This window comes from Agelaius tricolor, unplaced genomic scaffold, assembly GCF_023055355.1.
Source record: "Agelaius tricolor isolate 1412-34295 unplaced genomic scaffold, bAgeTri1.0.p SCAF_58, whole genome shotgun sequence".
Lineage (NCBI taxonomy): Eukaryota > Metazoa > Chordata > Aves > Passeriformes > Icteridae > Agelaius > Agelaius tricolor.
The window spans coordinates 1800034-1827020 of record NW_027269318.1 but is presented as its reverse complement, the minus strand read 5'-3'; the positions used below and the strand labels follow the sequence as shown (position 1 = coordinate 1827020).

General features: G+C 71.4%; 1 protein-coding gene across 1 annotated transcript; it reads left to right on the top strand.

The window, feature by feature from the left end:
* Window positions 1-237: 237 nt before the first annotated feature.
* Window positions 238-26954, top strand: KCNH2 (potassium voltage-gated channel subfamily H member 2). The gene is given in 16 exon segments (XM_071456408.1): window positions 238-1098; window positions 2222-2452; window positions 5692-5856; window positions 6343-6816; window positions 7394-7608; window positions 16059-16484; window positions 17336-17714; window positions 20290-20489; window positions 21465-21717; window positions 22313-22506; window positions 22979-23078; window positions 23159-23301; window positions 23303-23405; window positions 23969-24146; window positions 24445-24607; window positions 25162-26954. Coding segments are annotated over 16 exon segments (3462 nt in total). The 5' UTR covers window positions 238-1022; the 3' UTR covers window positions 25324-26954.
* The last annotated feature ends 33 nt before the right edge of the window (window positions 26955-26987 follow it).

Below are 26987 nucleotides of genomic sequence, written 5' to 3'. Positions count from 1 at the left end.
TGTTCCCATGCCCCCGTGTCCTCATGTCCCCGTGTCGCGGTGTCCCCGCGTCCGGGTGTGTGGCCCCGTTGCAGAGCGGGGCTGTGACCGGAGTGTCCCCCGGGGGTCGCGGGGCGTTGCGGGGATCCGGGGAGGGGGCGTGGCCCGGTGCCGGTGGGCGTGCCCGGGGCGGGGCGTGGCCAAGGGGCGCGCTGGGCGCCCCCGGGCGGGGCGGGGCGGGGGTCCCGGGCCCCCCCGCGGCCATTGGCTGCGCCCGCGCTGGCCCCGCCCCGGCCCCGCTGTCAACACGCAGCGCCCGCCGCGCCCGCGGGGCCGGGCCGGGCCGGGCCGAGCGCAGGGACCAGCCCGAGCCGAGCCGAGCCGAGCCGAGCCGAGCCGAGCCGAGCCGAGCCGAGCTCAGCCCGCCCGAACCAGGCCGCGCCCGCCCGAGCGCAGCTGAACGGGGCCGGGCCGAGCCGAGCCGAGCCGAGCCCGGCCGAACCCAGTGCAGCCGAGCACAGCCGAACCCGGCCGAACCGCGCCGAACCCAGCTGAGCCCACCCGAGCTCAGGCCGAACCGAGCCGGGCCGAGCCGACCCTGCCGAACCGAACCGAACCGAACCGAAGCGGGCCGAACCCCGCCGCACCGAACCGGCCGAGCCCAGCTCAGCCCAGCCGTTCCGAGCGGAGCCGAGCCGTTCCGAGCTGTTCCGAGCGGCGGCGAGCGCGCGGGGCGGGTCCCGGTCCCCCCCGGCCGCTCCGTGACTAAATAAGGCCGATGGCGCGGCGCGCACCGGGCGGGTAGCGCGGGGGGGCTCGGCCCCGCCGCCCCCCTCCGGCTCCCCGCCCCGGACCCCCCCGGCCCCGCAGCACCGCGCCGGGGCGGGCGGGGTCCGGCCGCGGGCCGGGAGGGCCCCCCCGGTGCCGGGGCCCCCCCGGAGCGGCGCCGTCCTTGGCTCAAGGGCAGCGGGACCCCCCGCGGCGCGGGGCCCCCCCGGCCCCGGCCCCCCCGCCCCGCCGGCGCTGCCCATGGGCCCGGCACGATGCCGGTGCGGCGGGGGCACGTCGCCCCCCAGAACACCTTCCTGGACACCATCATCCGCAAGTTCGAGGGGCAGAGTGAGTGGGGGGCGCCGGGGGGCACCCGGGCCGGGAGCTGGGGGGCGCGAGGGGGATCCGCACGGGGGCAGGGATCGGGAGACACCGGGGAGCACCGGGCGGGGAGGGGAGCGAGGGGACAGTGGCCCCGGGTGGGTTTGTGGTGACAGGGACAAGCCCGGCAGGAGGGACCCTGCTCGCCCTGGCGTCCCGGAGTCCCCAGCTCGGGGTGGGCTTGGGGTGCCGGGGACAAACCTGGCTGGTGGGGGATTCCTGCGCGCCCTGACCTCCAGCAGCCCCTGGCTCTGGGCTGCCAGGACTGGGCCTTCCCCAGTCCCCGAGGTGTGGAGCCCCCAGCACCAGCTCAGGCTGCTGTGGGACTGGGGGTCCCCCTGGCCTGTGCCCCCCCACACTGCCCAGCAGCTGCTGCAGGGCGACCTGGCAGAGTGGGGGCTCCGGGAGACTGAAAATAGGGGGGCTCCCAGCGCCTCTCTGGGGTCAGGCCTTGGGCATCCCCCGGACTGGAGACAGGGCAGGGATGTGGGCGGATGCTGCCCCTGGGCCGGGCTGGGGCTGTCACCTGCTGGGGACCGGCTGTGCTCGGGGGTCTGGCCTGGCTGAGCCGCTGCCCTCAGGGTGGGGTGCTGGGGTCCCAGGGTCCCCGTGGTAGTGGTGTCCCTAAGGGGTCTCTGCAGTTGTGGGGGTCCCTGTGGTGATGAGGGGGTCCCAGAGTCCCTGCTGTTGTGGGGTCCCTGTGGGGTGTCTGTAGCTGTTGTGGGGTCCCTGTGAGGTGTCCATAGCTGTTGGGGGGTCCCTGCTGTTGGGGAGTCCCTGTGGGGTGTCTGTAGCTGTTGGGGGGTCCCTGTGAGGTGTCTGTAGCTGTTGGGGCCCTGCTCCTGGGGGGTCCCTGCCGTGCTGGGAGCCCCTGGGTCCCCGTGGTTTGGGGTCCCTATGATGGAGGGATCCCAGCGGTTCTGGGGTCCCCATGGTGGTGATGGCACCAGCTTAGGGGGTCCCTGGGGAACCAGCAGGATGATTCATGGCGTGTGTCCCTGGGAAACCCAGAGCAGTGGGTGCATGGGTGGGTAGGGGGGACCCCCCGAGCGGGGGCTCCGGCCTGACCCGCGCCCCCCTGTCCCTCCAGGCCGTAAGTTCATCATCGGGAACGCGCGAGTGGAGAACTGCGCCGTGATCTACTGCAACGAGGGCTTCTGCCGGCTCTGCGGGTACTCGCGGGCCGAGGTGATGCAGCAGCCCAGCACCTGCGACTTCCTGCACGGGCCCCGCACGCAGCGCCGCGCCGCCGCCCAGATCGCACAGGCGCTGCTGGGCGCCGAGGAGCGCAAGGTGGAGATCTGCTTCTACCGCAAGGATGGTACGGACCCGCCCTGGGGGACAGCGGGGACAGCGGGCTGCGCTGAGCACCGCGGCAAGGGGGACACTGACCCCCCCGGGGGCCTGGGCTGGGGACAGGGGCACAGGGACACGGCTGGGTGGCAGGAGATGGTGGCACAGGGACACGGCTGGGTGGCAGGAGCTGTGGGCACAGGGACACGGCTGGGTGGCAGGGGCTGTGGGCACAGGGACACGGCTGGGTGGCAGGAGATGGTGGCACAGGGACACGGCTGGGTGGCAGGAGATGCGGGCACAGGGACACGGCTGGGTGGCAGGAGATGGTGGCACAGGGACACGGCTGGGTGGCAGGAGATGCGGGCACAGGGACACGGCTGGGTGGCAGGGGCTGTGGGCACAGGGACACGGCTGGGTGGCAGGAGATGCGGGCACAGGTGGGACCCCGGGCTCCCTGGCAGCCCCGGGGGCTCGCAGCGCTCTCCAGCCCCGCGGTGGCTCCCAGCAGGGTGCGAGCCTGGCGCTGGTGGCTCCAGACGGGCACCCGCCTCCTGCGAGCCCTCAGCCCCTCCTGGTACCACGGTGGCCGCCAGGTGGGCCCAGGGAGGCACCACGTGTCGTGGGTCCGGGGTTTTGGGTTGCGGGGTGCGGTGATCCCCACAAACGGGGGTGCGGGGGGCCGTGTCACCTGGAGCGGGCTGAGCTGGTGTCACAGTGCCACCGTCCCCGCGGCGTTGTGTGGAACGCCCTGGCAGGCGGCATCCCGAGGTCCCTGTGCCGGGAGGGGGGAGCTGTGCCCCGCAGAGCCCGGGCAGGGCTGGCTCCCGCCTTGGTGATGCCGGTGCTTCCCCTCCGCGTGGCCCCGTGCCAGTGCCAGGTGTCCCGGCTGTCACCACAGCTGTCCCCGCTCTGGGCACACGGCCCCGCTTCCGGTGCTGGAGTAAACAAAGCCGGTGCCAGCTGCCGGCGTGGCCACAGCGCCCAGCAGAGCCCTGTGGGGTGGGCCGGGCCCAGAGGCTCCCCTCCCGGCCCTGGGACCCCCACCCTGCTGCACGGCTGTGCCTGGCACGCCCCTGTGCCCCTTGGACTCTGCGGTGCCGGGGCTCTGGGGCACAGGGGGGACACGGGTGCCCCCCTGGAGCCGTGTTGTGCCCTCGTTAGGGTGACACTGATCAGCCTGCCGGGTGCCACAGGGCTGGGGGAAAGGGGGCTCCTGCCTGGGGCCTTCCCTGGGTCCCCAGAGACCTCGACACCCCCTGAGCAGCGTGGGGGTCTCACCCCTTACCAGCCCCCATCTGCTGCCAGGGAGAGGTGGGACAGGGGGGTCCCAGAGGTGATGAGGGGTCCCTGCCCCTGCCAGCCCTTGGGAGCTTCTGTGGGGCCCAAGGGTAAGTGTGGTGGGGGCTCTGGGGGTGCTCTGGGAGCCCCGACCGGGACAGGGGCAGTCCATGGGGTCCGTCTGTCCCTTGGGATGGGCAGGGACCCTTGGCTCTGGGGGTCCTGGTGCTGCAGGGGGTGCCGGCCCTGGGGGCTGCAGTGATGCCACCGCGGGGGTCTCCTCCCTGTGCTGCCAGCCACGGTGTGAGGGTGCTGGGGGCTCCTCTCACTGCCCTGGGCCCCCCAAGCTCCGTGGGCAGGGACTCCCGGTGCCCCCGGTGTCGCTGCCATGCCACGGTGCCCTCGGGATGGTGCCGTGGTGCTCACCGGCAGCCTGCAGCCCCCGCCCCGAGCCCCTGGGCTGTGCCGGTGCCGTGTCCTGCTGCCTGGAGCCGCGGTGGAGCCCTGGAGCCGCCGCGGCTCCGCGCTGCTGCTGCTGCTGCTGCTGCAGCCATTTGTCTTTGCGACGTGTTGTTTACGGTGCCGGGGACGCGCGGAGGTCACGGCGCCCGTGGGGCACCTGTGTCCCCACAGGGACACCTCAGGGACCCCGGGCTGGCCGGGGACAGGGAGGGGGCACCGGCACCCCCGGCGGCCTTTGGGGACCCCCGTGCGTGGCCCCTGGGCCACGGGGGAGCGCCGGGGCGGGGGCACCAAGGGCTGAATCGGGGCCTTGTCACTGTGACACCTCGGGGTGCGGGTCCCCCCCGTGTCAGAGGGGTGTCCCCAGCCTGGTGCAGGGCTGGGGGTGCAGGTGGCTCCTGGAGCGGGGTGTGGGTCCCAGGGCAGTGGGTGCAGTGGGGGGAGCAGGGATGGGGGAGCAGGGATGGGGGGCCAGGGGCGTCCCCCCACTTTGGGGGTGCCGGTGCCCCGTGCAGTCACAGGGAGCGGTGTGGGTGCTGGGGGTGCAGTGTGGGGGTGAGGGGGGGTTTGGGGCGCAGCTCTGGGGGTCGATGGTGCACTGAGGGTGAGGGGGGCGAGGGGGACAGTTCCCGTTGCAGCGGGGTACCCCTCCCTGTGCCACTGCGGTCCCCCCGTGCCCGCTGTGCCCCGGGAGCAGCCCCCACCGGCAGCTGGACCGGAGCTCTCGGCCCCGCGGGGGCGGATGGAGCCGCAGCGGCCCCGGCTCGGTGGCACTGATCCCCTCACAGTGCTGGCTCTGCCGGGACCCCGCGGCTGCCCGGTGCCACCCCGTGCCACCCCGTGCTGGCCCGCGGCCCCGCGTGCGTCAGGGAATCCCCCCGCCGCGGGCACGGGAGCGGGGACAGTGCCAGCTGGCACCCGCCGTGCCAGGCTGCCGGGCCCGGTGCCAGCCGGGGGGACACCGTCAGCGGGACTCGGTGCTTGGCGTCACCCGCGTGTCCCCCGGCACCTCCCACCTGCGTCCCCTTAGGGTGAGGGGTGCCGGGGGCAGCAGGATGCCCCCCCCGTCCCCCAGAGGTTGCCCCGGGCTGCCCTGAGCACCCCCAATCCCCCCCCCCCGCCCCCAGCTGCGGCACCGGATTAACGCCCCAGCTGTTAACGAGTTCCGAGCGGATTAACCCTGCCCGGCACCCCCAGAGCCCCCCCGGCGCCGCTGCCCACGCACAGACACGCCACGGCATCTGGGGGGGGAGAAAGGGGCACCCCCCCTTCCGTGCCTCAGTTTCCCCCGCGGTGGGGCTGCACTGGGGCTGTCTGGTGGGGCCAGCGTTGGGGGACAGGCGGGGGTGATCCCAGGGGGGCAGGAGGGGGGGTCAGCAGGAATGGGGGGCAGCAGGGATCTCCCCAGGAGGGGGTGCCCAGCTGGGACAGGGGCAGCGTCTCCCGGGATGTTTGCGGCCAGGCAGGGGTGCCCTCCCGGGTGGGGGGGCCACCCCCCCATGTCACTGTCCCCCCTCCCTGCAGGCAGCTCCTTCCCGTGCCTGGTGGACGTGGTGCCAGTGAAGAACGAGGATGGCACCGTCATCATGTTCATCCTCAACTTCGAGGCCGTGAGGGAGCCTGAGCCCGGGGAGGCCCCGACCCCCAGCAGCAACCACTGGGTCACCCCGGCCCCCTGGGGCCCTGCAGGTATGGGGACAGGGACACGGGGTCACCCGATGTATGGGGACACAGGGACACGGGGTCACCCCAGGTACGGGGACAGGGACACGGGGTCACCCCGGGTATGGGGACACAGGGACACGGGGTCACCCCAGGTATGGGGACACAGGGACACGAGGTCACCCCAGGTATGGGGACAGGGACACCCCCGGGTATGGGGACAGGCACACCGGGTCACACCCTCCTCCTGGGTTCCTGCAGGGGCAATGGGGTCAGTGCCACCGGGCTGGCATCAGCCCGTGTCCTGCTGGCCCCACGTCCCAGGTGTTGCTTTGGGGCACATGGGGACAGTGGCAGCACCGTGAGGAGAGGGTCAAACCCCGCCCCCGGCCCCAGCCCTGTCCCTCTCGGGGCGCAGCCGATCCCTGTGGCTGGGGCAGCCCCGGGTGGGGGTGTGGAGCTGCTCCTGCCCCCGTCCCCAGCCCGGGTGTGACCCAGCGCTGTCCCTCTCAGGGCGCAGCCGGTCCCTGCGGCTGAAGCTGCTGGCGCTCACGGGCAGCCGCCAGTCGCTGCCCCCCGAGCCCCCGGAGCCGCCGGACGTGGTGGTCGTGGACCCGGGGGTCATGGAGCCTCTGGCCACGGAGCCGGCCCCGGCCGCCAGCGATTCGGGCCCCGAGGACGCCTCCTCGTCGCTGGAGCCCGGAGCCGGGGACCGTCCCGAGGACGAGGCGGCGCTGATGGGGGACCCCGAGCCGCCGGTGACGCAGTCCTCGCCGCGGGCCGAGCGCCTGGCGCTGGCCTTCGCCAACCACAGCCTGGCCCGGAGCCGCTCTCGGGAGCGCCGGTCCCGGGAGAGCCTCCGCAGCCTCCGCCGGGCCTCGTCCGTCGATGACATCGAGGCCATGAAGGGGGACGGGGACAAGCGCTGCCACAGCCGCCACGCCAGCGCCAGCGCCGGCACCGGCCTGCACCGCGGCTCCAGCACCGGTACGGGACAGCCAGAGGGGTGGGGACACGGGGATAGCCACAGCCAGAGGGGCTGGGGACACGGGGCAGCCACAGCCACCGGGGCTGGGGACACGGGGCAGCCACAGCCACCGGGGCTGGGGACACGGGGCAGCCACAGCCAGGGACCCTGAGGACCCCCATCCCACCACCCCACAGCAGGGGCTGGGGACACCCCCCCAATCATCCCAGACGCTCCTGGCCCATCCTGCAGCCCCCTGAGCCACAGGGTGGAGTCACCCTGGGAATCACCTCCGAGTCACCTCGTTGGCCCCAGAGCTCGTTAAGGGTAATAAGATAAGGGACAATTATTGTAATGACATTAAAGGTAACTGAGAGCAGCTCTGCAGGCCCCTGGGGGGGCCGGTGGCACACGGGCTGGTGGCACACGGCTGGGGGTCTGTCCCCGCCCTGGGGCTCCACATTCCCTTCACGTGCCGTGGGACCCCTGCCGCAGGAGCCCAGGGGAGCTGTGGGAGCTGCCCCGCGGATCCAGGCTCTGTGCCGGGTGACGGTGCCCCTGCCGTGTGACAGCACGGTGCTGGTGTGTCCCTTGCAGGCGCGGTGGCCGCCGTGCGCAGCGCGCTGCTCAACTCCACGTCGGACTCGGACCTGGCGCGGTTCCGGGCCATCGGCCGCATCCCCCAGATCACCCTCAACTTCATGGACCTGCAGCCGGGGGGGCTCCTGGCCCCGCCGCCGGCCCCCCGGCCCATCATCGCCCCCACCAAACTGCGCGACCGCACCCACAACGTCACCGAGAAGGTCACTCAGGTGAGACCCGGACCGGGGGACAGGTGACACGGGTGACGCGGTGAGCCCTGGGGGCTGTGGAGGGCCCCGGGGTGGGTGGGAGCTGACCGGGTGATGCTGGAGGTGGTGCCAGAGGTGGCCAAGCGGTGACAAAGGTTACCGGGGAATGCCATGGTGGCCAGGTGCTGCTGGAGGTGGCCAGGTGAGGCCGGGTGCCCGGGAGGTGCCAGAGGTGGCACGTGGTGCAGACATGGCTGGGCTGTACCGAGGCGTCCGGGCGGTTTCAGTGTGGCCAGGCCGTGCCAGGACGGCCCAGCAGTGACAAAGTGTCCGAGCCATGACAAGATGTCCAGGCAGTGCTGGAGGTGGCCGAGTGCTGCCAAAGTGTCTGGGTGATGCCAGAAGTGACCGAGTGGTGCCAAAGTGACCAGGCAGTGCCAAGGTGGCTTGGTGATGCTGGGGGCACTGGCCGGGCGTCGTGACCGTGGTGTTCTGGGGAGGTGGGTGCCGTGGCTGGGGGCAGCCAGGTCCGGGACAGGCCCTGGGGGGCTCCAAGTGAGATGCAGGGGACAGACACCCCCCGGTGCTGTTGTTCCCCTGGCCCCGGTGCCGTTGTTCCCCTGGCCCCGGTGCCGTTGTTCCCCTGGCCCCGGTGCCGTTGTTCCCCTAGCCCCGGTGCTGTTGTACCCCCGGCCCCGGTGCTGCCGTGCCCCCGGCCCCGGTGCTGCCGTGCCCCCGGCCCCGGTGCCGTTGTACCCCCGGCCCCGGTGCCGTGCCTGCCGGGTGCCAGGCACTGGCGGCCGCCGCTAATCCGCGGCCCGTTGTGTAACCGCCATCTGCCGCGGGAGCAGGAGGCGCCGCTTAATTACACCCTCATTTCCCTCCGCTAATGATCCGGGGGGGCCGGCGGCTCCGGGCATCCCCGAAGGGCCGTGCGGGGTGGGGACCCGCTGTCTGTCCCGCCCCGCGGTGTCCCCGAGCCTCCCGGGCTGTCCCCGGGGTCCCCGGCAGCTGGCGGGGGACGGAGCAGCCCCGGCGCATCTGCCCGGCCCCCTCGGCTCCCCCGGCCCCGCACCTGCCCGCACACGTGAGGGGCCCCGTGGGGACCCCGATCCCACACAGAGCTCCAGGCCCTGCCGCCGGTGCTGGAGCAGCCGCAGGGCCCTCGGTGGGCCGGAGCGACCCTCTGCGGGCTGGAGGGACCCTTCTGGGGGTGGCACCCCCCTCACTCTGCATTCCCCCCCCCAGCTCCTCTCGGAACCTCTTGATTGCCCCGGCCGTGGTTAACTGTGCCGCCAGGGTGACGCTGCGCTCTCACTTCCCCGCCGGAGCCACAGGGCCATGAGGGGACACGGGGGAGCACGGCTGCAGTCACCGGGCCGGGCTGTGCCCCCGGCACGGCGGGGGAGTCTCGGGGTGCCCCGTCTGTGCGCTCGGGGAAACGGGGGACACGGCCACAGGGGACACGGCCACAGGGGACACGGAGGCAGGGGACACGGCCACAGGGGCCGTGGGGCTGTCCCCAGCTCGGGCACGGCTCGGCCCCTCGGGTCGGTGGCTCCGGGGGACAGGGTGTCCCTGCAGCGGCACCGTGATTCACCCGCGGGGCCGGAGCCAAGCGCCCGTCAAGGTCACCGCGCTCTAGGTGACAGTGACAGGGGCCTGGTGTGGCCGTGACACCCCCAGGGCCCATGGGACCCCCGGGAACTCCTGCTCCCTTCTGGAGGGGATCCCCGGGTGGGGCAGGATAGGGCGGGGGGACCCCAGCCCCATGCAGGGCGTGTGGGGACCCGGCGGTGCCACCAGCCAGGATGTGTCACTGGGGGATCGCTGGCTGTTGGGGCAGCTTGGGGACACCAGGGCCCCCAGTACAGGACGAGTCCTGCCGACCCTGGACCCGCTGCCCCCCAGGTCCCTCTCGTCGAGGCTGGGGGTGCCCGGGGGGCCGGGCGGACGCAGCCGTGGGGCACTGCCAGGGCTGGGCAGTGGCCAGGGACACGGGGACATCGGGAGCCAGGGACACGGGGACACCGGGAGCCGTGAATCAGCCGGGGCTGCCAGGGCCAGCTCACCGCTACCGTCACCGTGCGTGTCCCCGTCACCGTCCGTGTCCCCACCACCACTGTCCCCGTCATCCTCCCCGTCCCCATCCCGCGGTGACAGCGCTGTGCCAGTCACACTTCGGGGATCCCTCCCGGATCCTGGGGGGCCGCGGTGCCGGTGGAGCAGGCGGGGAAGGCGCCGGTTCCGCGGGCCCCCGCGCCCCACCTCGGCCCGGAGTCCCCGCGGGGCCGTTCCCGGGCGCTCCCGGTCCCTCCTCCGGGGAGTGGCGAGGGCTGGAGCCGGGGGGGCCCGGCGGGGGCGAGCGCGGGGAGGGCTCGGGGGGTCCCGCCCCGCTCCATCTGCCGCGCGCAGGGCCGGGGGGGCGCGGGGACCCCCGGAGCGCGGCCATGGCCCCGGCGCGGCGCGACAGCGGGGACCGCGCCGAGCGCCCCGACGGGGAGCGGCGGGAGCGGGTCCGCCGGGCCGTGCGGGTCTCCAGCCTGGTGGCACAGGAGGTACGGGCCGGCCGGGGCCGCGGGAGGCGCGGGGGTCGCGGGGGTCCTCGCCGGGAGGAGAGCGGGACCCCCGGTCTGTAGCGGCGCACGTGGCTCGGGGTCCCGGGGCGTCCCCCGGCGGCACGGGGGAAACGGAACGGAGGGGCGGGCACCGGGCGCTGTCGGGAACGGCTCTGGGGGTCGCCGGGGGGATCGGGGAGCTCTGGGGAGGGTCCGCCCCCCCCGGGGACCGGGGTCCCATTGTCTTTGCGCCGTGCGTGCCGGGGCTGTCCCCACGCGGGATGGAGGGCACGGAGCGCTGGGGACAGCGGTGGGCGCTGCGGGCGGCTCCGGGCGGCTCCGGGGGTCCCCCCGCGCTGGGAACGTGGCCCCGCCGTCGTCCCAGGGCTCGCGGGCACGGGGTGTCCCCATGCCGGGATGGGGGACAGGGGGCGGGCACCGGGGATCGCGGCCGGAGCGTTGGGATGGGTTTGGAGGTCCCGGGAATTTCGGGGGGGGTCTCCCCCCACGGTGGGAACAGGGACCCGCGATTTCTGCTGCCACGCGTGGGTGCGGGGTGTCCCCACGCCGGGCTGGGGCATACGGAGCAGGCCTGGCACGGGGGTCGCAGCAGGCGGCTCTGAGGGGCTGCGGGGGGCTGGGGGTCCCGAGGGGGTCTGGGGTGTCCCCGCTGGGGAAGTGGCTCCTGTGGCTCATCCCGCCCTTAGGGGCCGTGGGGTACCGGGGGTGCCGGGAGTACCGGGGACTGGCTGTTGTGGAGGGCGGCTCTGGGGGTCCAGGGGGATCTGGGGTCCCCCAGTGCCCCGGGGGTTGGGGGCATAACCCCCTCATGGGTCCGCAGTGCCCACCTGGTGCCACGGCCGGGCCCGGCGCCGTGTCCCGCTGTGCCGCGGTGCCTGTGGTGTGCCGGGGGTAACGGCTCGTGCCTGGCACGGCCCTGCTGTGTCCCCGGCGGTCCCCAGAGTGTCCCCGGCGGTCCCCAGAGTGTCCCCGGCGGTCCCCAGAGTGTCCCGGCTCCTTGCAGCCGTTCCCTTGCCGTGGCCGTGGCTTTGGGGTGGGTGTGGGTCAGTGCCAGCGTCACTGGGCAGGGGTCGGGGCTGGGGCGGGCGCACCGCCCCCAGGGACGTCACCCCGTCCCCCAGGGACGTCACCCTGTCACGGGGCCTGTCCCCCACCGTGCCAGAGGCAGCGGGTGCCAGTGTCGCTGCCCGCCCGGGCGGCCCCGTGTGCCCCGTGCCCATGTCGGGGGGTCCCGAGGGGGCTGCGACGCCGCAGCTCAGCGCCGTGAGTACCCCATGGCACCGGGGACAGCAGCGCGGGGAGGGGACAGCGGGGGGGTCCCCAGCACGGGATGTCCGTGTCGGGGCGTCCCCACGCTGCTCTGGTGTCACCTGGCAATAGCTGGCAGTGCCCCGCTGTGCCCGGGGGTGGCCGGGTGACAGCTGCCAGGTGGGGACATGGGGGTCAGTGTCCCTCGGGCTGGGGGTGTCCCCGGGCCCCCAGCGCTTCAGGGGCAGTGACAGGGCGGGTGTCAGTGTTCAGGCTGGGGACGGCTGGGGGTCTCGGACCCTGGTGGGGCATGGGGTGGGTGCCCGGGCCTGGTTAGGGCCCGTGTGGGGTACCCAGGGAGGTGTCGGCTGCCCAGGGAGGGGTGGGGTACATGCCAGGGCTGGTGTTGGGCGCCTGTGGGTGCTGGTACCTGCTGGGGCAGGATTTGGGGCTCTGTGGCTGTGGGGCACTCCCTGGGGCAGGATTTGGGACTCTGTGGCTGTGGGGTCCCTGCTGGGCAGGGTTTGGGGCTCTGGGACTCTCAGGTCCCTGCCAGAGCAGGGGTGGGGTCCCTGCCGGGTGCTGGGGGTCCCTGCTGGGCTGGGGGGGAGCAGGGACGGGGCAGCGACAGAGGGGGGGGGGTCGGTGCCCCGGGGGATGCTGAGGGGCATGGCCGGGTGCAGGGGGGTCAGCCCGGGTGTCGGAGGGCGCAGGGGGGTCGGTCAGGGTCTCGGGGGGCTCTCGGGGGGTGCAGGGGTCCCAGCCAGGGTCTCGGGGGGCTCTCGGGGGGTGCAGCCTGCCCCTGTCCCTGCCCCTGCCCCTGTCCCGGCCGGTATTTGGGGTGCCCGTGGGCGCAGGTGTCTGGGTCGCGGCAGGTGCGGCACCGGGTGTCCCGGGGGGGCGGGGGGTGGCGGTGTCACCGCAGGTGTCGGGGACGCGTCACCGGGGCGGGACGTGTCGCCGCGTGTTGCCGAACGTGTCACCGGCACCGCCGCCATCTGTGTCACCGTGACTGACGGGTGTCGGGGCGGGGGGGTGGCACCGGGCCCGGGGCGCTCGGGATGTCGCCGCATATCGGCTCTGTCCCGACATACACGCCAGGGCTGGGGGGTCCCACCCGTGCTTGGGGTGTCCCCAACCCCTCCTCATGGCACCCCCGAGCCCTGCTAGGGTGGGGACTGTCCCCAGGGCTCGGGGACACGCTGGGTTGGGGGCTGGGAGGCTGCCCCCGTGGAGGGGGGACACGCTGGGCTGGGGGCTGTCCCCGTGGAGGGGGGACACGCTGGGCTGGGGGCTGTCCCCAGGGCTCGGGGACACGCTGGGCTGGGGGCTGCCCCCCCATTTGGGGGGCTGGAGACCCCACGGCTGGGGCCAGGGGGACTCCGCGTGTCCCCCGTGCATGCGGGGGGCTGGCACGGGGAGGGGGTGCCAGGACAGTCCCTCGGCCTCGCTGGGGCCCCCGGGAAGGGGCAGGGGCTGCGCTGGGTGTATTCTGGGGGCTGTGCCTGAGCGGGGGTCCAGGTTAGGGGTCCCGAGCTGAGGGCGAGCTCAGGTGGGCTGCGGGCCACCCCCAGCGGCTCGGGGGGGCGGGGGTCTGTCCCTGTAGACGGCGGGACCCCCCCGCCCCCGGGGCCTTCCGCGGCCCCCGCCCCCCACGCCGCAGGCCGGGCTCTGTCCCACTTTGCCGCGGCAGCTGCGATAAATTTAGCGGCGGGAGCGGCTGGTGGCTGGAAACGCCCCCCGCCCCTCCCCCGCTGTCCCCCCCTGCCCGCCCCTCCCCCCGAGCCGGCACAGCCCGGGGGGCTCGGGGCTGGGGTCCCCCCCAGGGACACCCCCGGGCTCCCCGCTGGCACCGGGGGGGGCTCCGTGCCTCGTACCTGTCACCCCCCATGTCCCGGTGCCTGTCACCCCCCGTGTCCCGGTGCCTGTCACCCCCCATGTCCCGGTGCCTGTCACACCCCCCGTGTCCCCGTACCTGTCACCCCCCATGTCCCCGTACCTGTCACACCCCCCGTGTCCCCGTACCTGTCACCCCCCATGTCCCCGTACCTGTCACACCCCCCGTGTCCCCGTACCTATCACCCCCCGTGTCCCCGTACCTGTCACATCCCCGTGTCCCCGTACCTGTCACCCCCGTGTCCCCGTACCTGTAACACCCCCCGTGTCCCGGTACCTGTCACCCTCCGTGTCCCCAGGGCCCCGTGCCACCCGTGCCACCCCCGGGGGGCGTGCCTGGGGCTCGGGGGGTGTTGGGGTGCAGCCCCCCAGGAGGGGGTGGCAGCGGGGACCCCCGCACGCGGGGCAGGGGTGGCCTCGTCCCTCTGTCACTCGGTGCGTGGGGACACGGGTGGCAGCGGGAATCCCCCGCGTGGGGGTGGCGGCTGTGACGCAGGAGCTGCCGTGTGTCCCAGTGCTGTCATCGCGTGTCACCGCGTGTCCCGGCGCTGTCACCGCGTGTCGCGGCAGCACCGCCGTGTGTCCCAGTGCCATCGCTGTGTGTCCCTGGGGCGGGCTGGGCTGCCTGTGTCACTGTGTGTCACCGCGTGTCCCGGTGCCAGCACCGCGTGTCCCAGCACCCCGTGGCTGTTCCCCACGAGGCCACCGCGGCTGGTGGCCTCTGGGGACAGAGGTGACGGGGCCTGTGTCCCGGGGGGGCTGTGGCAGTGGGGGACATGTTCTGGCTGGGATGGGACCCACATTCCAGTCTGTGGGCACCGCACGGGTGGGGGACATCCCTGGCGTGCCCTGGCGTGTCCCCTGCGTGTCCCTGGCACGGGTGTGGCCCCTGACGCCCCGCTCGTTGCCATGGGCAGCGCTGTCCCCGCACACCTGGGGCAGGTGGGGGTTCCTGGGTGCCCTGGGGGTGCCCGGGGGCTCTCGGGGGTTGTGACATGTCGCAGCCCGTGCCGTGTCGCCCCAGGGCACCGGCAGCGCTGTCCCCGCGCTGTCCCCGCAGCCGGGGGGCCCGGGGGGCGCTGGGGGGCCGGGGGGGCAGCCCTGGCCGTGGCCGTGGCGGCGGCAGCGGAGCAGCCTGGGAAAAATTTCCGCCCCAATAATTCCTGTCGGCTCGGGCGGAGCGCGGCTGGCGCACCGCGCCGGGGGTCCCCGCTCCCACCGGGGGTCCCCATCGCCGCCGGGGGTCCCCGCTCCCCCCGGGGGTCCCGGGGCACGCGATGGGCGCGGGGCCGGGCCGGGGGGGTCCCTGGCCGCCCCGGGCCGGCGGGGGCTGACCCCGCTGCCCCCATCCCGAGGATGCTGCCCGCGCTCCTGCAGCTGCTGCAGGAGTTCCCGGGCGCCTCCCCCGCGCCCCCCCGGGCCGGGCCGCCCCCCGGGCCCTGCCCCATGCCCGGGGTCCCGCTCTGCAGCGCCTGCCTGGGGCTCCGCCGCGATGGCAGCGGGCACGGAGGACAGCAGGAGCAGGTACCGGTGCCGGCCTTTCCTGAGCCCCCTGACCCGGCCGGTGGGGCGGGGGTGCCGCGAGGGTGGGGGCTCTGTGCCCACCCGAGACCTGGCGGGGGCTGTGGGGGCCGCGTCCGTGTCCTCGGCATGGTTCGGGAGGGTGCGGGGCTTACATAAAGCTCTGGCTCTGCGCGACGGGGGCACCCCGGCCCCCCCAGGGGTCCCCTCGGGCTGGGGGCCGATGGGGGAGCAGGGGGGATGGCGCCCATCCCCTCCTGGTGCTGCGGCAGCAGATGGAGCCCCACGATGGGCCCGGGGGGGCAAGGGGACACGGGGGGGCAGGGGCACTGTGACCCCCACAGGGCAGAAGGGAGGCTGTGACCCCTGGGGGGCACAGGGCGGGGGGCGTGGGGCGCCCCTGTCGCCTCTTACCCTTGCCGTGGGGCTGTGCGGGGTGATGGACCCCGTGGAGCACCCCCAGGGTGACAGGGACCCCACAAGGACGCTGGGGCTGTGCCCCAGGACGTGCAGGTGCTCTGCACAGGGACTGGTGCGTGGGGAGGGGTCTGTACCCTCATGGTGGAAATGCCAGGGGGAGGCTGTGCCCCCCGATGGGGGTGGGGGCACAGAGCTGGGGCACAGGGCAGCACCGTGGGGTGGGAGCTGCCCTGGTGCTATTTGTGGGGCACGAGGGGGTTGTGGGGTAGCTCTGTGCTGTGCAGGGCCATGGTCCCCCCTGTCCCCCCCTGGCACCCCTGGTCACACGTGGTGGTGTCCCTGCACCGCTCATTGCCTGTGCTGGGCTCCCTCTGCCCCCCCAGAGTCACAGAACGTTGGTTTTGGGAAGGACCTTTAAGACCACCAGGTCCAGTGATGAGCACCCAGTGCAAAGGTGATCTGGGCAGGAGGGTCAGGGGGGTCTGGGCAGGAGGATCCTGACCCAGGTGCCCACCTGTCCCCAGGCTGGGGGTGTGAGCCCTGCAGCAGCACTGCCCCCCTGCAGCCCCCCACATGCCCTTGTTGGGGTCACACCTCACCCCAGAGTGCCACAGCACTGCTGAGGTTGTAAAGGCCCCCCAGAACCCCTGGGTCCAGCCCTGACCCAGCCTGGCCAGTGTCCAGCCCTGACCCAGCCTGGCCAAGGCCACCATCCCCTGGCCCGGGCACTGGTCGGGGTTGGGGTGGCAGGGGCAGAGCGCTGTGGGGTGTAGGGGTGCAGGCTGAGCCCCGTGTCCCCCGTGCCAGGTGCTGTCCCTGGGCGCCGATGTGCTCCCCGAGTACAAGCTGCAGGCGCCGCGCATCCACCGCTGGACCATCCTGCACTACAGCCCCTTCAAGGCCGTGTGGGACTGGCTGATCCTGCTGCTGGTCATCTACACGGCCATCTTCACGCCCTACTCGGCCGCCTTCCTGCTCAGCGACTCGGAGGAGGCGCAGCGGCACCACTGCGGCTACTCCTGCAGCCCGCTCAACGTGGTGGACCTGATCGTGGACATCATGTTCATCATCGACATCCTCATCAACTTCCGCACCACCTACGTCAACTCCAACGAGGAGGTGGTCAGCCACCCCGCCAAGATCGCCATCCACTACTTCAAGGGCTGGTTCCTCATCGACATGGTGGCCGCCATCCCCTTCGACCTGCTCATCTTCGGCTCTGGCTCCGAGGAGGTGACAGGGGACACGGGGACACGGGCTGCCAGCCCTGCTGGCCGGGCAGTGCTGCTCTGGGGGTCTGGGCTGTGTCTGGGGGTCCCACCCATGCCCCCAGTGCTGGCGTGGATGTTGGGGTGGTGGGGGCTGTTCCTGGGTGCTGGGTCTGCCCGTAGGGAGTGCCTGGGGGTCCCACACCAGGCAGGTCCCAGGCCCAGGACACCACAGTGCCCCTGGTGAACCCCCTGAACCCCCTGCCCAGATCCCCCTGAACCCCCTGCCCAGACCCCCCTGAACCTCCTGCCCAGAGCCCCCTGAACCCCCTGCCCAGATCCCCCTGAACCCCCTGCCCAGGCCCCCTTTGCTCTGGGTGGGACAGCAGGGGCACTGGGGCTGGTACGGGGAGGGGGACAGGGGCTCATGGCCCCCTCTGCCCTACCAGGGGTCTGTGGGGGCTCTCTGGCTCTGGTGACCCCCCTTTCCTCCCTCCCCAGACACCTTCAGCCTGGGGGGCACCTGGGGCAGGGGGAGACCCCAGAATGGAGGTGCCTGGCTTGGGGCAGGAGCCCTCCACCCTTTTGGGGTCCTGAGGGTGTCTCTTCACTGTCGACCCCCCACTTTTTCCTGTCCCCCAGACAATGACGCTGGTGGGGCTGCTGATGGGGGGAGAGGGGATGAAACCCCCCCAGCCCCTCTCTCCCTTCTGTGGGTGCCCCGGGTATCCCCAGCCCTGTAACCCTTTCCCTGCCGCTCCCCAGACAACGACACTGGTCGGGCTGCTGATGTGGGGAGAGAGGATGGACCGTCAGCCCTCTGCGTGTCCCCAGGGTATCCCCACCCCCTGTAACCCTTTCCCTGCCGCTCCCCAGACCACGACGCTGATCGGGCTGCTGAAGACGGCGCGGCTGCTGCGGCTGGTGCGGGTGGCGCGGAAGCTGGACCGGTACTCGGAGTACGGGGCGGCCGTGCTGTTCCTGCTGATGTGCACCTTCGCCCTGATCGCGCACTGGCTGGCCTGCATCTGGTACGCCATCGGCAACGTGGAGGGGCAGCGCACGGGCTGGCTGCACGCGCTGGGACAGCAGATCGGCAAGCCCCTGAACGGCAGCTTCGGGCCCTCCATCAAGGACAAGTACGTCACGGCGCTCTACTTCACCTTCAGCAGCCTCACCAGCGTGGGCTTCGGCAACGTGTCCCCCAACACCAACTCCGAGAAGATCTTCTCCATCTGCGTCATGCTGATCGGATGTGAGTGCCCCGGGGTGTGAGTGGGGGCGCCTGCACGCCTGGGGGCGTGAGCACCTGTGTGAGTGTGAGTGTGTGTGAGAGAGAGAGAGCTGTGTGAGTGTGTTTGTGTGTGAGAGAGAGAGCTGTGTGAGTGTGTGTGTGTGTGAGAGAGAGAGCTGTGTGAGTGTGTGTGTGTGTGTGAGAGCTGTGTGAGTGTGTGTGTGTGAGAGAGAGAGAGCTGTGTGAGTGTGTGTGTGTGTGTGAGAGCTGTGTGAGTGTGTGTGTGTGAGAGAGAGAGAGCTGTGTGAGTGTGTGTGTGTGTGTGAGAGCTGTGTGAGTGTGTGTGTGTGAGAGAGAGAGCTGTGTGAGTGTGTGTGTGTGAGAGAGAGAGAGCTGTGTGTGTGTGTGTGTGTGAGAGCTGTGTGAGTGTGTGTGTGAGAGAGAGAGAGCTGTGTGAGTGTGTGTGTGTGTGTGTGTGTGTGTGAGAGAGAGAGCTGTGTGAGTGTGTGTGTGTGTGTGTGTGTGTGTGTGTGTGTGAGAGAGAGAGAGCTGTGTGAGTGTGTGCCTCACACCTGGGGGCGTGAGCACCTGTGTGTGTGTGTGTGTGTGTGTGTGTGTGTGAGAGCTGTGTGAGTGTGTGCTGCACACCTGGGTGTGTGTGAGCGCCTGTGTGTGTATGTGTGAGAGAGAGAGCTGTGTGAGTGTGTGTGTGTGTGTGAGAGCTGTGTGAGTGTGTGTGTGTGTGTGTGTGTGAGAGAGAGAGAGCTGTGTGAGTGTGTGCTGCACACCTGGGGGCGTGAGCACCTGTGTGTGTGTGTGTGTGTGTGTGTGTGTGTGAGAGCTGTGTGAGTGTGTGCTGCACACCTGGGTGTGTGTGAGCGCCTGTGTGTGTGTGAGAGAGAGAGAGCTGTGTGAGTGTGTGTGTGTGTGTGTGTGTGAGAGCTGTGTGAGTGTGTGCTGCACACCTGGCTGTGTGTGAGTGCCCCGGGCTGTGAGAGCTGTGTGTCTGCTGCACACCCGGGTGTGTGTGAGCACCTTTGCACTGTGAGTGTGTGCTGCACACCTGGGTGTGTGTGTCAGCACCTGTGTGTGCAGCCAGGTGTGTGTGAGAGCCCTGGGGGCCTTGGACCCGTCCCCCAACACCAGTTCCAGGAGATCTCTATCTGCATCGGGTGATGGGGTGTGAGGGCCATGGGGTGTGAGAGCCCCTGTGAGTGTGCAGAGCTGTGTGTGTATCCCCACACCTGTGTGTAACACCTGTATCTGTACCCACACACATGGGGGGTGTAGGAGCACCCCCAGGCTCAGTTTTGGGGCCAGCCCTGTTTGGCACCTTCACTGATGCTCTGGGGACCAGAGCCCCTCGTGGCCTGTCCTCAGGTGACGCAGCTGGGTGGGAGGTGGCTCTGCTGAGGGACAGGAGGCTGTGCAGAGATCCATGGGCTGGGGACACCTGTGGGTCACACCAGCCCCATGGAACCTCCAGGCTGGGCACAGGGGCTGGTGACAGCAGCTGGACACGAGCCCAGGGCAGGGATTGTCCCCTGTGCTGGCCCTGCTGAGGCACTCCCTGGAACCCTGGGGGCAGCTCTGGGCCCCTCCAGCAGGAGAGCCCTGGAGGGGCTGGAGTGAGTCCAGGGAATGGAGCTGGGCAGGGGCTGGGGAATCCCTGAGGGAGCTGGGCAGGGGCTGGAGAATCCCTGAGGGAGCTGGGCAGGGGCTGCAGAATCCCTGAGGGAGCTGGGCAGGGGCTCAGCCTGGAGCAAAGGAGGCTCAGGGGGCCCTTGTGGCTCTGCACAGCTCCTGCCAGGAGGGCACAGCCGGGGGGGTCGGGCTCTGCTCCAGGGAACAGGGACAGGAGCAGAGGGAACGGCCTCAGGCTGGGCCAGGGCAGGCTCAGGGTGGAAATTTGGAACAATTCTTTCCTGGAGAAGTCTGTCCAGCCCTGGCACAGCTGCCCAGGGCATGGTGGTGTCCCCATCACTGGAGGGATTTAAATCTGTGTGGATGTGGCACTTGGGGACATGGTCAGGGGTGGCCTTGGCAGTGCTGGGGGACAGGTGGGCTCAGGCATCTGAGAATTCCCTGGATGACTCTTGGCACCAGTGTGACAATGATGCCCCTCCATGGCCATGGGGACCCTCACAATTATGGGGTATGGCGACAGTGGGAACCCATGTGGTGATGGGGACTGCTGTGACAAGGGGCACTCTGTGGTGGTGGGGACACTCCCGTGATGATGGGAGCTCCAGTGCTGATGGGACCCCCGTGACAAGGGGCACTCTGTGGTGATGGATCCCCCGTGACAGTGGGGACCCCCAGTGACAATGGGCACCCTCCACAGTGATGGGTGCCCCACACTACAGCCCTGGCAGCAGTGAGGGTTTGGGGGGGGCGTTTGGGGGCTTTGGGGGTGCAGAGCCCCCCGACACGGCTCCCCAGCACCAGTGCAGGGCAGCGTCCTCGGGAGCGCCTCGGCCACCACCGGGCGCTCGTGCCTGGGGACACGGGGACACGGGGACCCTGTCCCCCAGGCCGGGGGGTGGCAGTGGGGGTCTGGGGGGCTCGGGGTGCCATCCTGACGCTGCCCCCCCAGCGCTGATGTACGCCAGCATCTTCGGGAACGTGTCGGCCATCATCCAGCGGCTGTACTCGGGCACGGCGCGCTACCACACGCAGATGCTGCGCGTGCGCGAGTTCATCCGCTTCCACCAGATCCCCAACCCGCTGCGCCAGCGCCTCGAGGAGTACTTCCAGCACGCCTGGTCCTACACCAACGGCATCGACATGAACGCGGTGAGGCCCTGAGAAACCCCAGAAACACCCCAGAAACACCCCAGAAACACCCCAAACCCCGTGGGAGCCCTAAACCGCCCCAGCCCTCAGCCCCTCTTCCAGCACGCCTGGTCCTACACCAATGGCATCGACATGAACGTGGTGAGACCCCAAAAACACCCCAAAAAACCCCAGAAACATCCCAACCCGCCCCGTCCCTCAGCCCCTCTTCCAGCATGCCTGGTCCTACACCAACGGCATCGACATGAACGTGGGGAGAGACCCCAAAAACACCCCAAAAACACCCCAAAACCCCACGGGAGCCCTAAACCTCCCCAGCCCTCAGCCCCTCTTCCAGCACACCTGGTCCTACACCAACGGCATCGACATGAACGTGGTGACACCCTGAGAAACCCCAGAAACACCCCAAAAACACTCCAAACCCCCTGAGACCCCCAAACCCCCATGGCCCTCAGCTCCCCTCCTCAGGGAGTGCTTCCAGCACACATGGTCCTACACCAACAGCATTGACATGAATGCAGTGAGACCCCAAAAACACCCCAAAACACCCCAAAACCCCACGGGAGCCCCAAACCCCCCCCCAGCCCTCAGCCCCTCTTCCAGCATGCCTGGTCCTTCACCAACAGCATTGACATGAACGTGGTGAGACCCCGAGAAACCCCAGAAACACCCTAAAACACCCCAAACCCCCCTGGGACCCCTACCCCCCTCCCCTCCTCAGGGAGCATTTCCACCTGGTCCTGCACCAACAGCACTGACATGAACACGGTGAGACCCCAAAAATACCCCAAAACCCCCGTGGGACCCCCAAATTCCCCCCTGGCCGTCAGCCCCCCTCCTCAGGGAGCCTTTCCAGCACCGGCAGCATCGGTGTGACCACAGCGGGACCCTCCAGGACCCCTAAAACCTGCCCTGCCCCTGACCCCGGGGACCCCCCGGCCTCTGTGCCCCCCGTGAGCCCCCGGCTCTCCCCAGGTGCTGAAGGGGTTCCCCGAGTGCCTGCAGGCCGACATCTGCCTGCACCTGAACCGCAGCCTGCTGCAGAACTGTGCCCCGTTCCGCGGCGCCACCAAGGGCTGCCTGCGGGCGCTGGCCATGAAGTTCAAGACCACCCACGCGCCCCCCGGGGACACCTTGGTGCACGCCGGGGACGTGCTCACCGCGCTCTACTTCATCTCCCGCGGCTCCATCGAGATCCTGCGCGGCGACGTCGTGGTCGCCATCCTGGGTGAGCCCCCCGAAGGGACCCTGGGGTCCGGCAGTGCCCCGTGGGGCAGCAGCCGCTGCCTTTGGGGCTCCTGGGTGTCCCCAGGGTGACACCCCCATCTCCTAGAGGTGACACCCCATCTCCTGGAGACCCCCGGTGCTCCTCGGGTGACACCAGACCTGCCTGCCGAGGGACCCCCCCATCCCGGGACACCCCGGTGCCGGGGAAAGCCCAGGCTGACCCCCCCATCTCCTGGGGACCCCCAAAGCCCAGACTGACCCCCCCATCTCCTGGGGACCCCCAAAGCCCAGGCTGACCCCCCCATCTCCTGGGGACCCCCCAAAGCCCAGACTGACCCCCCTCTTGGGGAACCCCCAAAGCCCAGAATGCCCCCCCTGTCCCCCGGGGCCCCCAGCCCTGAGCACACCCTGAGTGTCCCCCCCAGTCACACCCTGGCTCCCAGGCACCCCGAGTGCCTCCTGACCCCCCCAGCTTTGGGGTCACCCCTTTGGGTTCCCCTCGGTCCCTCCCTGGGTGTCCCCAGCTCGGAAGGACCCTTGGGGAGCCGCGGGGTGGCGGGGGCAGTGCTGAGCCCCGGTCCCCCCGTGCCCCCCAGGTAAGAACGACACCTTCGGGGAGCCGCTGCACCTGCACGCCCGGCCCGGGAAGTCGCGGGCGGACGTGCGGGCTCTCACCTACTGCGACCTGCACAAGATCCTGCGCGAGGACCTGCTCGAGGTGCTCGACATGTACCCCGAGTTCTCCGACCGCTTCTGGGGCACCCTCGAGATCACCTTCAACCTGCGCGACGTGAGGGGGGGCCCGGGGGGGCTGGGGTTCCAAAAAACGGGGGGGTCCCCTCCCCGCCAGCCGGGAGGTCCGAGTGAGCCGGGGGGTCCTGGAAATGGGTGGTCCTGAACCAATAAGGGGGTTCAGAGCAAGCTGAGCGGGGTCCTGAGCGAACTGGGGGTCTTGAGGGAGTTGGAGGAGTTCGGAGCAGGTTGTTGGGGGGTTTCGAGACGTCTTGGGGGATTCTGAGCGAGCCGGGGGAGCCCCGAGTGAGGCTGGGGGTCCTGAGCCTGTTGGGGGGTCCTGAGCAGGTTGGGGGGTCCTGAGCAGGTTTGGGGGTCCTGAGCCGGTTGGGGGATTCTGTGCAATTTTGGGTGGGGGGTCCTGAGCAAGGGAAGAGGCGCTGAGCGAACTGTGAGGGGCTGGGGGCTCGGGGGGTCCTGAGCTCGGGGAGGGGTCCGGCCCCCCCGACGGTGCCCCCGTGCCCCCGCAGACCAACATGATCCCCGGCTCCCCGGGCAGCGACGAGCTGGACGGAGGCTTCTCCCGCCTGCGGCGCCGCAAGCTCTCCTTCCGCCGGCGCCCCGAGAAAGGTGCGGGGCGGGGGCCGGGACCCCCGGGGGTGGCCCCAGGGTCTCGTGGCCCGGCCCTGACCCCGCTCTGTCCCCTGCAGACGCCGCCAGTCCCGGGGAGTCGCGGGCGCTGCGGGGGGACGGCGGCGGGGGCCAAGCGCCCGGAGCCCCCCGAGGCCCGGCCGAGTGGGACCCCCCCAGCCCCTCCAGCTGCGGCTCCAGTGACGAGGAGGAGCCCCCCGCGCCCCCCCCCGGGCGCCACCGCGCTGTCCCCGTTCCGCAGCGCCGCCCCGGCGCCGCCCGAGCCCGAGGAGCGGGAGGGCAGCGACATGTGCAACCCCCTCTCAGGTGCGTGCGGGCTCCCTCCCCTCCTGCCTCGGGGCTCAGAGGCCGCCCCAAACCCTGGCGCTGCCGTCCCCATCCCTGCCCCCGTCCCCGTCCCCTGTCCACTGCTCCACTCGCCCCCCTCAGCTGCGGCTGGGGAGTCCCCATTCCTTCCCTCCGTGCTCAGGGTCCTGCAGACCCCCCCAAACTGCAGCACGCCCTGGCTGCCCAGCCCTGAGCCCCCTCTCACGCTGCCCCTGCACCCCTGGAGCCCTCCAGGTGAAAGTTGGGCTGGGGCGGGGGTTCCCCTCTCCTGCTCTCCTCACTCAGGGTTCCAGAGCTGCCCCCCAAACCTTGGATCCCCCTCCCATTCTCAGCCCTCCCCCCCAACGGCCCCTGCACCCCCTCAGGTGGGGATAGGGGTCTCTGATTGGGCAGGGGGTCCCAATCCTCCCCTCCCTGTTTAAGGCTGTGGAGCCCCCCAAAAGCCCCAGCCCCCCCCCCCCCCCCCCAGGCTCCTGGATCCCCCAAACCTCCCCCCTCATTTCCCCACCCCCCCAAACCCATTCGCCCCCCTCCTTTTCCAGGCGCCTTCTCGGGGGTCTCCAACATCTTCAGTTTTTGGGGTGACACCCGGGGCCGCCAGTACCAGGAGCTCCCCCGTTGTTCCCACGGGGCTCCCCCAAATCCCCCCCCGACCCTGACCCGCCGCCAGCGCTCCGACCTGGAATCCCGCTTGGATCTGCTCCAGAAACAGCTCAACAGGTAAATCTGGGGGGTCGGGTGGGACCCGAGGAGGGCCCTGGTCAGTGCGACCCCATGGGAGCCCCCCCGTTGTCAAAGGGGTCTGGAGAACCCTGAGCAGGAAAAGAAGGAAGGGGAGACCCCCAGGTCAGGCTGAGCCCCCCGAGTCACCTGAGAGAGGGGTGGGACAGGGGCAGTGCCGGGGGTCCTGGGGGGCCATGGGAGGGATGGGCTGGGGGTGCCGGGGGTCCTGGGGGGCAATGGGAGGATGGGCTGGGGGTCTCCCGTCTGATCCCGCGGCGGCCCCGCTGCCCCGCAGGCTGGAGTCCCGGCTGAGCTCGGACATCTCCTCCATCGTGCACCTGCTGCAGCGCCAGGTGCTGGTGCCCCCCGCCTACAGCGCCGTGACCTCCCCGCACCAGCCCCCGCCGGGGCCGCTGCCCCCCACCCTGCCCATCACCCCCATCCGCCCGCTCGCTCAGGTGAGGAGGGACCGGGGGCGCCGGGGCTGGGGGGTTCCACTGCCCGACTCTGGGGGTAGGGGTCACCCCAGAGATCCCGGACTGGGAGTGTGCCTGGTTTGGGGGGACATCACTTTGTCTTGCTGTGCACCGTGGGCTGGGGTCATCCCCGAGCCCCCCGGACTGGGAGTGTGCTGGTTTGGGGGGACATCACTTCGTCTTAGTGTCCATCGTGGGCTGGGGTCATCCCCGAGCCCCCCGGACTGGGGGTGTGCTGGTTTGGGGGGACATCACTTCGTCTTAGTGTCCATCGTGGGCTGGGGTCATCCCCGAGCCCCCCGGACTGGGGGTGTGCTGGTTTGGGGGGACATCACTTCGTCTTAGTGTCCATCGTGGGCTGGGGTCATCCCCGAGCCCCCCGGACTGGGGTTGCCGCCCTCCTGTGCCTGCCCCTGTGTCCCCCTGCCCCCGGCGGGTGTCGGTAGCGGGGGGGGCGCACCCCGGGCCCCCCCCCCCCCGTTGCCGGTGCCCCCCCCCACTGACCCCCCCCCCCCCCCCCCCGCCCCGTTCCTCAGGTCCCGCGCCCCCCGCGCGCCCCGGACCCCCCGGACGTGGTGCTGCTGCTGGAGCCGCCCCCCCCGCGGCGCCGCTCCCTGCCCGGGGCGCTGCCCCCGCCCGCGGGGACCCCCCCGGGGACCCCCCCGCTGCAGAGACACTGCTCCGACCCCGGCAGCTAATGGGAGCGCCGGGGCGCGGCGGGACCCCCGGAGCCACGGGACCCCCGACCCCGGAAAGCGGGACCCCCGCAGCCCTCGGAGCCCAGGACGTGGGACCCCTGGGGCCCTCAGAGCGCGAGACACGCGACCCCCAGAGCCCAGCACGGGGGACCCCCGAGCCCGGAGTGTGGGAGCCCCGGAGCCCTCAGCCCTGGACGCCGCCGCCCGGGACCCCCGGAACCCTGCAAGTCCTGGAGCCCTGGGACCCCCAGCCCTGGAAGGTGGGACCCCCAGAGTCCTCGGAGCCCCCCACCCTGGCACCTGGGAGCCCTGGGAGCCCTGGGGGCTGGCACGTGGGACCCCCAGAGCTGCAGGACCCCTGTCCCCAGCATGTGGGACCCCCAGAGCCCAGGCCATGGGACATGCAGAGCCCTGGGGCCCCTGAGCCCGGAATGGGGGGACACAGAGCCCCCAGCCCAGGGTCCCCAGAGCCCTGGGACCCCTGAGGGTGGGGACACAGAGCCCCCAGCCCTGGGGTCCCCAGAGCCTTCCCGGGCCTGGCCCGCCGGGGCTCCGGCCCCATGGACACTGCCCTTGGTGCCGGCGGCCCGCGGGGGAGCTCGGGGCCGCCGGGACCCCCCGTAACCCCGCCTCACCCCAGGGCCCCTGCCCGGACTGTCAGACTGTGCTGCTCTTCCTCCTCCTCCTCCTCCTCGTGCTGCTCCCCGAGCCCCAGGGCGGCGGGGGGGTGCACAGGTGTGTGTGTGCACAGGCGTGCACAGGTGTGTGTGTGTGTGTGTGTGTGTGTGTGTGTGTGTGTGTGCGTGTGCACAGGTGTGCACAGGTGTGTGTGTGCACAGGCGTGCACAGGTGTGTGTGTGTGTGTGTGTGTGTGTGTGTGCGCGCACAGGCGTGCACAGGTGTGTGTGTGCACAGGTGTGCACAGGTGTGTCCCCGGGTCCTGTCCCCAGGACGTCACGTGTGTGTCGGGGGGGTCCCGCTGCGCTGGGACACGTGTGTTGCTCCCCCCCGTCTGTGTGTGTGTGTGTGTGTGTGTGTGTGTGTGTCCCCGCCGTGTCCCCGCCGTGTGTCCCCGCCGGGATCCCCCCAGTGGCTGCGGGGCCCGGTGGCTCCGTGTGTGCCCCCCGTGTCCCCAGGGACAGCCCGGCTGAGGGAGGGTCGGGACCCTCCGTGTGCCCCCACCCCCGGCCGGCCGGGCCGTGCGTCCCCGAGCCCCCCACCCCGCACAAACGGGGGACACACGACAGTGTCACCCCCGCACAGCGAGGGGACACACGGCAGTGTCACCTCTGCACAGGGAGGGGACACACGGCAGTGTCACCCCCGCACAGCGAGGGGACACATGGCAGTGTCACCCCCTCACAGCCGGGGGACACACGGCAGTGTCAGCCCCTCACAGCCGGGGGACACACGGCAGTGTCAGCCCCGCACAGGGAGGGGACACACGGCAGTGTCACCTCTGCACAGCGAGGGGACACACGGCAGTGTCACCCCCGCACAGGGAGGGGATGCAGGGCTCCGGGGGCTGCACTGCCCGGCCGCCCCGTAGCGTGTGCTGTGTTTGTCCCGTGTCACCCCTGCATGTCACCCCCGCGTAGGTGCCCCCAATAAACCAGACAGAGACCCCCGGCTGTGTGTGTCACCTCCTGGGAGCTGGGGGGAGG